This window comes from Oncorhynchus keta, chromosome 2 (assembly GCF_023373465.1).
Source record: "Oncorhynchus keta strain PuntledgeMale-10-30-2019 chromosome 2, Oket_V2, whole genome shotgun sequence".
NCBI classification, from domain to species: Eukaryota; Metazoa; Chordata; class Actinopteri; order Salmoniformes; family Salmonidae; genus Oncorhynchus; species Oncorhynchus keta.
In genome coordinates this window covers 24,947,169-24,962,961 of record NC_068422.1, presented here as the reverse complement: position 1 = coordinate 24,962,961, position 15,793 = coordinate 24,947,169, and the positions used below count along the sequence as shown (strand labels likewise).

The 15,793-nt window shown below is 43.6% G+C and overlaps 1 protein-coding gene across 20 annotated transcripts in view; it reads left to right on the top strand.

Moving 5' to 3' along the window:
* Window positions 1-15,793, top strand: part of LOC118398431 (dystonin-like) — a 200,198-nt gene that overhangs the window by 3,434 nt on the left and 180,971 nt on the right. For 17 of the 20 annotated variants that reach the window (XM_052474136.1, XM_052474042.1, XM_052474046.1 and 14 more), the window contains exon 4: window positions 7,876-8,089. In XM_052474136.1, coding sequence (XP_052330096.1) covers window positions 7,876-8,089 — 214 coding nt within the window. Of the gene's footprint in view, window positions 1-7,417; window positions 7,584-7,700; window positions 7,791-7,875; window positions 8,090-14,278; window positions 14,470-15,793 lie in introns of those variants that run through there. The other 3 variants (XM_052474119.1, XM_052474128.1, XM_052474138.1) reach the window with 3 other exon arrangements.

The window sequence follows — 15,793 nt, the reverse complement described above, 5'->3', positions numbered from 1 at the left end:
AAACATTTGACATATACCATGTCATAATGTTGCTGCAACTGAATAATTCTCGATTGTTTATATTAACAATCATCTCAGTTGTAGGATACAACCCTTAAACCTCATCATATGCCAAACTCAGGCTACTGGGGGGAAAACGGGATGTAGTGCTAGAAGATGAAGGTTGGTGCATATGTGCTTTTGGGTGTCTACATTTTCTTAGTTTACTCTGGATAAATCTAGCTCAGTTTGGACTTTCAAGTTACAACTGAGTATCATGAAGTTACTGAACCTCTTTGTCTTTGTGTTGTGATTACATTGTTTCAAATGGCCAATATTACAATTACCTCTAGAATAAATAAAACAATTGTGTAGCCCTATTTACAATAGATCATCAATGTGAATTTGAATGTTTCTTTTCCCAACTGTATCATGTTTAGTTTTTGTAAACATGGACATTTACTGATGGATCCTTTTCTCTGTATCCTCAAGTTCTCAAGAAATATATTGATTCTTAATTTATTATTCAATATATGGTAATAGCAATAGAGTACCATTGAACAATTTTTTAATAATTATTCTAAATTACTATGGGACTTTTTCAATTCACACATAAGAAAGTATGAAAGCAAAGATTAACCCATCACATCAATGCAATTGTTATTGTCTTGTTCCTGACAATTCTGGGTGTTGTAGTCTTGTAGGAATGTATATGGAGAACGTTACTACCAATATTCAACGCGATTGATGTAACCGAGAAAAAAGTATGTTAAGTAAGAGTGGTGACTCACCAAGTATGTGGTGGGCGGGCTTTGCAATCTCCTAAAACAAGTGTTTAGTTATGCTTTGTTTGAGGTGGTGGGTTTCTCCTAACACTATGGTCACAATAAAGATAATATGGGCCGAAGCATTGTAGCGACTTTTAAGTAACTGTCCAGTCTTTCCAGATTTCTATGAAATATGGCCTATTATTAATTCAAATATGAGTGAAGTACATCGAAAAAAATCAAGAGAAAACTGCAAGACTCAATAGAGGACAAAACAAGGAACAAACCAAAAAAGACAGGCTTTTGAAAAAGTATTTATTCATAAAATTGTACAGTTATCTTAGCTAGCTGAATTGCTAGCAGAATTGTTTACTTGTTGCTAAGCAGTTGCTAGGGACTCTCCTGGAAGAAGCTAGCTAGCTTACAAAGAATAACAACAAAAAATATCTAGTTAACAGAAGAAAGGAAGACAAAATAAGGACAAAAGAAGGACAGAAGAAAAAGGAAAAGAAAGAGGACAACAAAGTGAAACAGTCAGCACTTCTATTGCAACTTCGTATTTCGTCGTCCTAACGTAGTCTACACTGCTATCTGCCCAGCAGCTACCCAGCTAGCAAACGTCCACCGTCTACCGAATAGCAGCACTGTAGAAACTATTACACTCAACTGAACGACTTGATTAGTGTAGTGTTAGCTAGCTACATAGTTGCCTTTGCTGTCTTCGTATCCAAGATAATTGTGTAGTTTAGAGCGTGTAGTCTTAGAGTGATTATCTTAATTTACCGAGGTTAGCTAGCCAGCTATTTGTCGTCCTTAACGTAGGAGACACTGCTAGCTAGCCAACAGCTAGCCAACGTCTACTGAATAGAACTTCCGCACTCAACAACCCGGTCGCATTCCGCTTCGCTCCACAGGTAGTATCACATTTTCATTTCATTTCATTACAGCACAACGGTTTGATTTGTTTGATCGTAGCTAGCTACATAGCTAGCTACATAGCCGTCTGTGTATCAAAGATAATTGTGTAGTCTAGAGCGATTTTCTAGGTTAGCTAGCCAGCTATTGTCGTTCTTTTAACGCAACGTAACGTAATCAACACTGCTAGCTAGCCAGCTAGCCCCGAATAGCAGCACTGTAGAAACTATTACACTCAACGGAACGACTTGATTAGTGTAGTGTCAACAACGCAGCCACTGCCAGCTAGCCTACAAAGTCAACAACGCAGCCACTGCCAGCTAGCCTACTTCAGCAGTACTGTATCATTTTAATCATTTTAGTCAATAAGATTCTTCCTACGTAAAAAACTTTCTGAACATTCGAGACGTGTAGTCCACTTGTCATTCAATCTCCTTGCATTAGCGTAGCCTCTTCTGTAGCCTGTCAACTATGTGTCTGTCTATCCCTGTTCTCTCCTCTCTGCACAGACCATACAAACGCTCCACACCGCGTGGCCGCGGCCACCTAATCTGGTGGTCCCAGCGCGCACGACCCACGTGGAGTTCCAGGTCTCTGGTAGCCTCTGGAACTGCCGATCTGCGGCCAACAAGGCAGAGTTCATCTCAGCCTTTGCCTCCCTCCAGTCCCTCGACTTCTTGGCACTGACGGAAACATGGATCACCACAGATAACACTGCTACTCCTACTGCTCTCTCTTCGTCCGCCCATGTGTTCTCGCACACCCCGAGAGCTTCTGGTCAGCGGGGTGGTGGCACCGGGATCCTCATCTCTCCCAAGTGGTCATTCTCTCTTTCTCCCCTTACCCATCTGTCTATCGCCTCCTTTGAATTTCATGCTGTCACAGTTACCAGCCCTTTCAAGCTTAACATCCTTATCATTTATCGCCCTCCAGGTCCCCTCGGAGAGTTCATTAATGAGCTTGATGCCTTGATAAGCTCCTTTCCTGAGGACGGCTCACCTCTCACAGTTCTGGGCGACTTTAACCTCCCCACGTCTACCTTTGACTCATTCCTCTCTGCCTCCTTCTTTCCATTCCTCTCCTCTTTTGACCTCACCCTCTCACCTTCCCCCCTTACTCACAAGGCAGGCAATACGCTCGACCTCATCTTTACTAGGTGCTGTTCTTCCACTAACCTCATTGCAACTCCCCTCCAAGTCTCCGACCACTACCTTGTATCCTTTTCCCTCTCGCTCTCATCCAACACTTCCCACACTGCCCCTACTCGGATTGTATCGCGCCGTCCCAACCTTCGCTCTCTCTCCCCCCGCTACTCTCTCCTCTTCCATCCTATCATCTCTTCCCTCTGCTCAAACCTTCTCAACCTATCTCCTGATTCTGCCTCCTCAACCCTCCTCTCCTCCCTTTCTGCATCCTTTGACTCTCTATGTCCCCTATCCTCCAGGCCGGCTCGGTCCTCCCTCCCGCTCCGTGGCTCGACGACTCATTGCGAGCTCACAGAACAGGGCTCCGGGCAGCCGAGCGGAAATGGAGGAAAACTCGCCTCCCTGCGGACCTGGCATCCTTTCACTCCCTCCTCTCTACATTTTCCTCCTCTGTCTCTGCTGCTAAAGCCACTTTCTACCACTCTAAATTCCAAGCATCTGCCTCTAACCCTAGGAAGCTCTTTGCCACCTTCTCCTCCCTCCTGAATCCTCCTCCCCCTCCCCCTCCTCCCTCTCTGCAGATGACTTCGTCAACCATTTTGAAAAGAAGGTCGACGACATCCGATCCTCGTTTGCTAAGTCAAACGACACCGCTGGTTCTGCTCACACTGCCCTACCCTGTGCTCTGACCTCTTTCTCCCCTCTCTCTCCAGATGAAATATTGCGTCTTGTGACGGCTGGCCGCCCAACAACCTGCCCGCTTGACCCTATCCCCTCCTCTCTTCTCTAGACCATTTCCGGAGACCTTCTCCCTTACCTCACCTCGCTCATCAACTCATCCCTGACCGCTGGCTACGTCCCTTCCGTCTTCAAGAGAGCGAGAGTTGCACCCCTTCTGAAAAAACCTACACTCGATCCCTCCGATGTCATCAACTACAGACCAGTATCCCTTCTTTCTTTTCTCTCCAAAACTTTTGAACGTGCCGTCCTTGGCCAGCTCTCCCGCTATCTCTCTCAGAATGACCTTCTTGATCCAAATCAGTCAGGTTTCAAGACTAGTCATTCAACTGAGACTGCTCTTCTCTGTATCACGGAGGCGCTCCGCACTGCTAAAGCTAACTCTCTCTCCTCTGCTCTCATCCTTCTAGACCTATCGGCTGCCTTCGATACTGTGAACCATCAGATCCTCCTCTCCACCCTCTCCGAGTTGGGCATCTCCGGCGCGGCCCACGCTGGATTGCGTCCTACCTGACAGGTCGCTCCTACCAGGTGGCGTGGCGAGAATCTGTCTCCTCACCACGCGCTCTCACCACTGGTGTCCCCCAGGGCTCGGTTCTAGGCCCTCTCCTATTCTCGCTATACACCAAGTCACTTGGCTCTGTCATAACCTCACATGGTCTCTCCTATCATTGCTATGCAGACGACACACAATTAATCTTCTCCTTTCCCCCTTCTGATGACCAGGTGGCGAATCGCATCTCTGCATGTCTGGCAGACATATCAGTGTGGATGACGGATCACCACCTCAAGCTGAACCTCGGCAAGACGGAGCTGCTCTTCCTCCCGGGGAAGGACTGCCCGTTCCATGATCTCGCCATCACGGTTGACAACTCCATTGTGTCCTCCTCCCAGAGCGCTAAGAACCTTGGCGTGATCCTGGACAACACCCTGTCGTTCTCAACTAACATCAAGGCGGTGGCCCGTTCCTGTAGGTTCATGCTCTACAACATCCGCAGAGTACGACCCTGCCTCACACAGGAAGCGGCGCAGGTCCTAATCCAGGCACTTGTCATCTCCCGTCTGGATTACTGCAACTCACTGTTGGCTGGGCTCCCTGCCTGTGCCATTAAACCCCTACAACTCATCCAGAACGCCGCAGCCCGTCTGGTGTTCAACCTTCCCAAGTTCTCTCACGTCACCCCGCTCCTCCGCTCTCTCCACTGGCTTCCAGTTGAAGCTCGCATCCGCTACAAGACCATGGTGCTTGCCTACGGAGCTGTGAGGGGAACGGCACCTCAGTACCTCCAGGCTCTGATCAGGCCCTACACCCAAACAAGGGCACTGCGTTCATCCACCTCTCGCCTCCCTACCACTGAGGAAGTACAGTTCCCGCTCAGCCCAGTCAAAACTGTTCGCTGCTCTGGCCCCCCAATGGTGGAACAAACTCCCCCACGACGCCAGGACAGCGGAGTCAATCACCACCTTCCGGAGACACCTGAAACCCCACCTCTTTAAGGAATACCTAGGATAGGATAAAGTAATCCTTCTCACCCCCCCCCCCCTTAAAAGATTTAGATGCACTATTGTAAAGTGGCTGTTCCACTGGATGTCATAAGGTGAATGCACCAATTTGTAAGTCGCTCTGGATAAGAGCGTCTGCTAAATGACTTAAATGTAAATGTAATGTAAATGAAATAGTTTTCCTTCCAATTAATGGCAATTAAGTATGTTAAAAAGCAGATTTTGTGTGTTGGAATGGTGTGGGCGTACCCCAACAATAGTGGTGTGGCCTTATAGCGGTCATTACAAATATATGGAGTGGCTGCTGATCCAACCTTTCTCAGACCTTTTTTCCCAAACCCTTTTTCCCGGACTAAAGGTCCCGAAGCTACTGCGCATGTGCGGATCACGTTCTATGTATCTGTTTCTTTACCTCTACTTATTAACGCACATGGTTGTGGTCTTCCCTTCACATTTCCAACTGTCAATCCTGAATGATAATTCTTTAAGTTTTACCAGTAAAACTTTCATGCAGCATTTGCATACCAACCATTTGATCTCAATCAGTTTCATGGGGATATGCATTTAGATCTTCTTGTTATACAGTGTTGTTTAGAAGTAGCCTACAGTGTTGTGTTGAATGATGTACAGTGAACGAATTTTAGAGCAGATGGTGTTAACCAACTGTAGCATAGTCAAGTATTTTGCCTTGTGGTGCACGCTGAAAATGCAGTGGTGTTTTTGTCTTACAGTAATGTTATACTATGCTATTATATTCGGTTCAGTTATGTAGAATACGATCATTATGTGATCATGCAGACATAGATTCAGTTTTGATCTAACTTTATTAAATTGGTAAGTCTACCATTTGTAAGAGTTGCCTTTTCTCTATAGCTAGAGCAGTGACTCTGTGTAAAGTATAGAACGTGATCTGCACATGCTCATAAGCTTTACTCTGGGAAAAGTTGGGCTCTGCAGCCACAGCCTTAAAGATATTAATGTCAGTAGACTGCTGATTGGCCAGCTCATCCTCCTCAGGATGATGACATCATCCTTGATGAGGAAATATCAAGCATTTTTTAATTAAACAATCTGTTTGAGATACCAGTTTGAGGTGAAGTTTTTGAAGTGTTTTTTTCCCCCTCCAAATTATGCTTTGGCCACATATGACTATAGGATGAGTCAACTCCATTGTTTGGGTATGAGTTAACAGAATATGATATTTTAAAAGTGAGATTTTCACTGGACAGTTACTTTAACCTAACACCTAGCGGCCCCATTAACAGCTGAGGTGTTGGCTTGAAAGTCGCTGGACCTGGGTTCGAATCCTGGTCAGGGCAACCCCCTAATTTCCCTACAATATGATATGACCATGACTCAGTAGTCTAAAACCTTGAAGTGGTATTGATATTTGGAGGGTTTAACAAAGATTGATGATCACTCAAATGCAATAAATGCACAGCCAAAGTTTATGGATCATTATATTTAAGTCATATCATGCATTGTTTGCATAATTTCAAGCACGTTTGTGCTCACCATTGAGCAAGAGAATGCTTTGTTGATAGACCCTCAGGCCACAGTAAATAGTCACAATCCATCCTGGGAACAGGTTGGTGATTGTGAAATCACCCAAAGGTAACTGTCAATGTCCTACTATTGGTCAGATTGCAAACAGCAATGCAGTTCTATAATTTTGCAATCGAAGTCCACATGTGACTGGTATGCCCTATTGCTTTTTGACCAGCCACACCCTGTCTGGATGTGCCAACATATGCTGTGGCAAAGTATTTGTTATGCATCTGCCCCCTTACCCTATCACAGGGCCAAGGCAGACAGCCTTCAGACAGGCAGACAGACAGAGCCAGACAGACACACAGACACAGGCAGACAGAGATAGGTTGTAATGAATAAGCCTTAAGAACCCGGATATTTGTTCATTTATTTAGATGATAAGGATAGTGCTCTAAAATTGCACATTCATTGTCAACTAACAACAATTTTAGTCAATGGCACACAGTGCAAGCACATGCGCATCAAGGCAGCAAAACAACAACGCGGCTGTGCATGGCTGATGAGACCAGGTTGATGACAAAAGGATGTTCATGGACCAGTCTGGATTTCTGATTGGTTTTCGACCGTAAACGTGGAGGCTACGCAGTCACCACTAGACATGCACGTACCCACCCAGGAGGGGGCTGTAGTAACACAGCGACATTGGCCACAGTTTCCCGATTGAATAATCAGGATTTAGAGCGCTGGGATCCTCTCTAGTCTCCACCCGTCTTGTTCTGTATCCTAGGATGGTGACGCGTTGACATGCTACAGCCCTAGCATCGCATTCTGCTCGCCTTGGCCCAATCTATTCGCACTCTCTGCTCTGGGGACTTGACATAATTTCATCTCAAAGGAGAGACTTCACTAACTTAATGTGCAGAGTGCATCGGTAGAAGGGTGTGGTTCTGATTTTTTTTTTAATGACATAACTCGCCGCTGCCTGAGCTTACAGCAAATTAATAAAGGATTTCGATATTATTCAACCGACACCATGTATACAGCGGTAAGTCTTATTTCTGGCCTGGCGGGGGAGCCAGATACAATCGATTTTCCTTCTTGATGCCTGCTTGTGCATTTTATTTTTATTGTTGAATCAGAGATCATTGCTAGGCGAGCTGTTGGCTCACGCTACTGTGCCTCCCTTGAGCTATCAATGTGCATTTACACTAGGTTACGCGCGTCAGTTTAGGCAAACGTAGGTGCAGCGATGGTGAGAAATGTTTCATTGTGTCTGTCTGTGCTTTATGTGTGTTGCCTCGCAACACATTGATAATTCATTTCTATTGTTTTATCAGAGCTCCGGTTCGGGCAACGCTTCCCTTCACTGTTCCATGTCTTCATCGGCTGATTTCTCGGATGAAGATGATTATAGTTTTAAATCTGGATCGGTCTCACCGGCACCAGGGGACACGTTACCCTGGAACCTACCCAGACACGAGCGACATAAGCGAAAAATTCAGGGAGGATCCGTTTTGGATCCAGCAGAGAGAGCCGTGCTCAGGATTGCAGGTGAGTGTCAATATTTCATTGTTTGTACTGCTGCTGATAATATAACATAAAATAGACCCATTGATTCTGCAAATCTATCAGATATGGCAAATTTAGCCACTGTGCTGTGATGCATTGTAGATTTTTTACAAGTATAAATAGGCGACAGGCTTTTAATTTATTCTGCATAATTACAGTAGACTGACGCTGCTGCTGGACAGTGGACACTCCCATATGTCAGCCGCTGTCACTTCTGATGCATGTCCAATTTAGACAAAGACACATGTTTGTACTATAGGCTTCTGTAGCCAATAATTAGGCCCACATAATCTTTTGTCTCATAAGTTAATAAACAAATTAGATAATTAGGCTACTGTAAAAACCTGTATAGCTGAGGTGTGTTATTTGCTGTCTGGGAATGCTCACATTACATCCTGTATTCTATTGTCCATCCAATAAAATAAAATACAAGTTTGTTGGTCACCTACACAGATTTGCAGATGTTATCGCAGATGCACTGAAATGCTTATGGTTCTAGCTCCAACAGTGCAGTAATATCTAGCAATACAATAAGAATACAAAAATAATCCAAAAAGTAAAAAAAACATCAGAAATATCATAACTAGCAATATCACAATGAGTGATGTCAGAGTCCGGAATACACTGAGTATACAAAACATTAGGAACACCTGCTCTTTCATAGACTGACCAGGTGAATCCAGATGAAAGCTATGAACCCTTAGTCATGTCAGTTGTCAAATCCACTTCAATCAGTGAAGGGGATAAGACAGGTTAAAGGATTTTTAAGCCTTGAGACAATTGAGACATAGATTGTGTATGTGTAACCGATGTGAAATGGCTAGCTCGTTCGCTTTTATGGAGCGATGGGTAACGATGCTTCTGGATGACTGTTGTCTGTGTGCAGAGGGTCCCTGGTTCGTGCCCGGTTCGGGGCTAAGGAACGGATGGACTGAAGTTATACTATTACAAATGTGTGCCATTAAAATGGTGAATGGGCAAGACAAAATATTTAAAGTGCCTTTGAACTGGGTATTGTAGTAGGTGCCAAGCTCACCAGTTTGAGTGTATCAATAACTTCAATGCTGCTGGGTTTTTCATGCTCAACAGTTTCCCGTGTGTATCCATAATTTTCCACCCTCCAAGGACATCCAGCCAACTATGGGAAGTATTGGAGTCAACATGGACCAGCATCCCTGTGGAATGCTTGACACTTTGTAGAGTCCATGCCCTGACAAATTGAGGCTGATCTGAGGGCAAAAAGGGGGTGCAAAGTAATATTAGCAAGGTGTTCCTAAAGTTTTTTACACTCATTGTATTGTTGTGGAAATTCACCACTAAGGACTCAAATTCAATGTAAATCATATCAATCTTTATTATCACGGCTGGAGAGGTTCACAAACTCAGTGCAAGCTTGTGAAATATCAGAGGGCGCACAAACAAGTCATATAAGCTTCATTTACATGATTCTTTATTTACGTCTTTATTAACGTTGGCTCCTGCATGTGACTGACGAGACTTCTTCTCTCAAAGCTGGGACCTTAAAACTGAGATACTTATTTTGGTTCCCAGAGCAATGTTCTGGGCGTACTGCCAATTGGTCTGAGGATGAGTTCACAGTTACCTGCACAAACCAAGATGGAGTGAGAGGAGATGGTGTGTACAATTCAAGGCTTCTCTTGAGACAATAACATTTTCTTTCACAGTATATATAAATTGTGTGTATAGACAGTATGGACACTATATGAATAGAAATGGTGTGCAGCAGTTATATAGGTTGAGCCACGACTAGAATACAGTATATACATATAAAGTGGGTAAAACAGGATGTAAACATTGCTAAAGTGACCAGTGTTCAATGACTCTATAAACATTGGGCAGCAGTCTCTTAGGTGCAGGGCAGAGCACTGGGCGGTAGTCGGCTAGTGACAGTGTCTAAGGTGCTAGGCAGAGTACTGGGTGGTGGCCCGGCGGGTGATGGCTGTTCAACAGTCTGATGCACCTGTACTGACCTCGCCTTCTGGATGATAGCGGGGTGAACAGGCAGTGGCTCGGGTGGTTGTTGTCTTTGATTTACTTTTTGGCCTCACAGGAAGGACAACAACCACCCGAGCCACTGCCTGTTCACCCCCCTATCATTCAGAAGGCGAGGTCAGTACAGGTGCATCAAAGCGGGGGCCGAGAGACTGGGAAACAGCTTCTATCTCAAGGCCATCAGACTGTTAACAGCCATCACTAACATTGAGTGGCTGCTGACAACATACTGACTCATCTCGAGCCACTTTAATAATGGAGAAATGTATGTAATAAATGTATCACTAGCCACTTTAAACAATGCCGCTTTATATAATGTTTACATATATTACTCATCTCGTATGTATATACTGTACTCTATACCATCTACTGCATCTTGCCTATGCCGTTCAGCCATCGCCCATTCATATATTTGTATCTACATATTCTTATTCATTCCTTTACACGTGTGTGGACAAGGTAGTTGTTGTGAAATTGTTAGGTTAGATTAATTGTTAGATATTACTGCATGGTCGGAACTAGAAGCACAAGCATTTCGCTACACTCGCATTAACATCTGCTAACCATGTGTATGTGTCTCCATCTACCTGATGGTAGCAGGGTGAACAGGCCGTGGCTCGAGTGGCTGAGGTCCTTGATGGTCTTTTTGGCCTTCCTATGACACTGGGTGCTGTAGATGTCCTGAAGGGCAGGCAGTGTGCCCCTGGTGATGTGTTGGGCTGACCGCACCACCCTCTGGAGAGCCATGCAGTGCAGTTGCCAGGCGGTGATGCAGCCTAACAGAATGCTCTCGATGGTGCATCTGTAGAAGTTTGTGAGGGGGCCATGTCAAGTTTGTTAGGGGCCATGTCAAATTTATTCAGCCTCCCGAAGTGACCCCATCGATGTGGATGGGGGCGTGCTCTCTCTGCTATCTCTTGTAGTCCGCGATCAGCCTCATCATTTTGTTGACGTTGAGGGAGAGGTTATTACCCCTGCACCACTCTGCCAGGGCACTAACCTCCTCCCTGTAGGCTGTCTCATCATTGTTGGTGATCAGGCCTACCACTGTCATCAGAAAACTTGTTTATAGAGTTGGAGTTCATGGGTAAACATGGAGTACAGAACGGGGCTGAACACACACCCCTGGGGGGCCCCTGTGTTGAGGATTAGCATGGCGGAGGTGTTGTTGACTACCCTCACCACCTGGGGGCAATCCAAGATTGGCTGTTGAGATTGAGTTCTTTAGGTGAAGGTGCAATGAGCGGTGATCATGGCCTGTGCATATGCTGTGCATTAGGCTACTAGAATCGGAATTTGATTATTCATTCTAATCCTCTAATACGTTGGTTTATTAATCATGTATTGCATGGGCTGACACCAGCTGCAGGGCCTTTGTGATTGCAACTTTTATGTTGGTCTGATGCTGTTTATTTGATTACAGAATGTTTTTAATAATTCAAATGCGGTTGGAATTATTTGACAAACTTCTGTGCCATAAACTAAGAATTTCACAGGAGAGCAAGCTATTGTAGTAGTTGAACTGTGTGATTTACTGTAAATGAAGTCTGTGAAACAAATGAGAGTAGTAATGATACATTCTAGGGGCGACCTTGCTAAATGCATTTTTTTTCTTTCTTTTTTGCAAAAAGACTGTTCTTGGACCATAGTTTCAGTTCAGTAGCATAGAACGGGCTATAATAGGTCCATGCACTTTTCAATTCAGGAATGAATCCTTAGTCATATGCTCAGGACTATAAAAGGTGAGTATTTGGTTGGAAATGGTATGGACTCACTTGGCACATCTGCAGGGTGTGCTGTCTCGCTCACCTCCTTTCCCTTCTTGGTGACCTCTCAGAATCTTTCTGTTGACATTTATCAACAGAATATTTGAGCTTTTATTAAAAAAATGGAAACAGTAAACTATCATATCGTAATCCAATGGGATATAATTGTAGTACAAACATTATGTTATTACACGTAATAGGCTACATGCTATTACCTATCACATGTACAACCTTTAACGTGTTGCTTGGTTTGAAAATGCTATTTGATGTTTCTAACAGGGGTCCTATTGTTTTACTCACGATGTAGGCCTAAAATCCATATATTCTGTTAGCTGAATCTCAGGATCCAAAGATTACTAGCTATTTTGAAAAAATTATCTCTTCAATTCGCAAGTCCTGAATCTGCCTGATGGCAGGATGTGATCATTGTTCAGGTGGATGCATCTGTCCCTTTCCTAGTGATGCCTGATATTGTAGAATATTTGCCCTCTGATTTCGCCCATTTTGTTAATCTTATTCATATCTCTGTGACAGTCGTCCCAGGGCTGGGTAATGTATTGAATTTATTTGATTAATTAAAATGTATGTTTTTGCGTGATATTCCAAAAGCCTGTATCACAAGACTCTAGTTTTATTTTAATTTGTTATGTGCGTTTGTTCGCTTCTTCTCATGTTTATTTTTTTTGATTGCAGTTAGAGTACAGTGTAACTGTAGTATGCTGCAAATACTGCGTCCGAAGTAGAGGTCAACCGATTAATCGGAATGGCCGATTAATTAGGGCCGATTTCAAGTTTTCATAACTAACAATCGGAAATCGGAACGGTGGGTTAACTGCCTTGTTCAGGGGCAGAACGACAGATTTTCACCTTGTCAGCTTGGGGGATCCAATCTTGCAACCTTGCAACCTTAACTAGTCCAACGCTCTAACCACCTGCCTCACGAGGAGCCTGCCTGTTACGCAAACGCAGTAGAAGCCACGGTAAGTTGCTAGCTAGCATTAAACTTATCTTATAAAAAACAATCAATCAATCATAATCACTAGTTATAACTGCACATGGTTGATGATATTACTAGTTTATCTAGCGTGTCCTGCGTTGCATATAATCGATGCAATGCTGGGGGATGATTTAACAAAAAGCACATTTGCGAAAAAAGCACAATCGTTGGACGACTGTACCTACCCATAAACACCAATGCCTTTCTTAAAATCAATACACAGAAGTATATATTTGTAAACCTGCATATTTAGCTAAAAGAAATCCAGGTTAGCAGGCAATATTAACCAGGTAAATTGTGTCGCTTCTCTTGCGTGTACAGTGCAGTGTACTTGACCTTTAATTGTACAACAAAGCTTATTTTGAGAAAACATGTCGATGTATATCGTGAATCGTCCATAAATTAGAACAAATTGAGGTATGATCTTTAGGCCACATCGCCCAGCCCTAAATTGTCCATACCAGTCAATACCAGTCTTGATCACTTCTACTTAGAAAGTAAGCTATTTTCCTATTGATTCTCTATATTTTATGGAAAGAATCTGGTTGAATGGAACCTAGACTGTGTTGAAATGCATCATCATCAGCACCATCTGTTTAATCTAGACTGCATTTCCTCTGGAATTAAACCCTTTTAGTATTAGGACCTGTGATGACATCTCCTCTGCCTGCTGTAGCACCGGGACTTCAGCAGACTCAATGCAACAGACAGACAAATATACAATCTTCCAGCTCAGTGTATCATATTTATAACACAAATAATAGTTTTTTTTTTATCCGTGTGACATTATTTTGAAGCATCTCTATGTTATAACAAATGCACTATGTAGGCCTTGATTTATGAATTATGATAGTTGTCAGCCTTTTCATGCCTCTATTGAGTGAGGTATGTTGGATTGGAAATAGACCTACCTAATAAGGCAAGGCCAATCAAGTGAGACAATTGGATAGCGAGTATCCTATTCCTATGCTTAAACTATCAAGCTATAGGCACATTTTCATGGAATGGAAACGTTGTGGACTGTCTTTAATTCACTGGCATCAGTGCTTATTAATGATTATTTTGCACAGCAGTTGATGCTGAGTGATTCTGTTATCGTCGCGTTAGTGTGCTGGTATTACTGGAATTGGAGTCATGGTGGACTCCGCAGAGAGAGAGAGAGCAGGGAGGGGAGACGCGTGCATTAGTATTGCTCAGGCGCGCCCGCTTGATATGGGATGGCATTTATTATGTCCAGCAGCCCTCTCTCCCCTCAATCCCTCCCAGACTGTCACAGAACACACCCGAGATTTTCTCATGAAACCGGAGAAGAAGTCTCGCCTAGTGGTGGTTTGACCTACCGGGGAGGGGTATAGGGGCGTTTCCTTCCAAGTAACAACGGCACCCGTCAATCCTCTGTCCGGATCCCTGTCCCGCAACTAGAACTAGGCTACACACTCGCCACAGCGGTGAATGTTCAGCCTATAGAGAGCCCTATGGTGGAGTTCGGGTAATGGCTCACTACAACACGACGCCGGCAGATTATATGCTCGCCGACGAAAAGGAATACCTTCAAGCGTATGAGGATGTCCTCGAAAAATACAAAGGTATGCTAATTACTTCGGCCGCCTATACCGATTGGTAGGTCTACAATGATTCGACATGAAACAATGAGAGAATAGCCCTGTATGGGACAATTGCACCGTGGTAGGATAAAGCCCTAAACAAGTGTGTCAGCAAGCCACTGAGCTTTGATGACTGAAGGACAGCGGGTCGGAATGAATGGAAACATGACAGTCTAGGCTATTTGATTGTAGTCTATAGCCTTGTCAGTTTATATTAGAATTCGAAAGTTTGTGTTTAGCACTTGTAAAAAGCCAAATTGACTTGGGTTTGTACGACATTATACTAGAATTATGTAGAATTTGCATTGATGCATGATTGGAGGAGGGGTGTTCCTCAATGTAAAGAAAGAATGCTGTCTCAACGTTTTACTGTCACTTTTGTCACAAGACAAAAGCAATCTCAAAATGACTATATGCTATATTTTGGTAGGCCTATTAATTATGGAGATGTTTATTTATTTAGCTGAAATATTAGGCTATGCAGGAGATGTTATTTAAATGAACATTTCTATGAAGGTTTGAATATCTTTGAGTTGATGACCCCTCTTTTGTTGTAACTGTTGTCTGACCAATTGACCAAGCTGTTATCAATGTAGGCTGACACAAAGAGAGGACCACGGTCCATCAGCCAAAGATGCAGCAGGCCTATTATCTTGCATTAGTCCATCAAGCATTACATTCAGGCTGACAGGGCTTGAGGCCAAGTCAATTATTACTTGAAACCTGCAGAATACATTACATTTTCAATATCCTGTCTACAGCAAAGCATTCTCTGCTAGCTGGATGACATCACCCCCCTACACATACAGATGTTGGATATTAATTTGATCACCCTGTTGTTGCATGCAAGTTTTAAGTGTATTCAAGTTTTTAAAAAGGCTTATAAAATGTGTGATTTCCACTTTAACATTTCAGACTTGATTTACCCTAACTAAAAATGTATCAACCCCTACACAAATGTCAATTAATTATAATCCACACAATAATTAACATTTCCTGTTTCCCTTCTGTGAGAAACTGGTCAAATGAAACATCTGTAGTCCCTTGCCAGGCCTATAGTGTGAAACTCGAATAGATTCCGTCTTCTACAGTGATTAATTTCCCCCATTTATATTTTCGATCTCTCCAATGTTTTCTGCAGCATTTGAATGAGCAGTGAATGACAAAAGGTAATCCGTGTGAATGGGTTAGTTGTGTATGATACTGTGATTCCTTGTTAACCAGTGGTCAGTCACTAACAATGGATATTTACGCGGTCTCTCTCTCTATCAGCTGTTGCGTCTCACAGCAACAGACAGTCAACTGT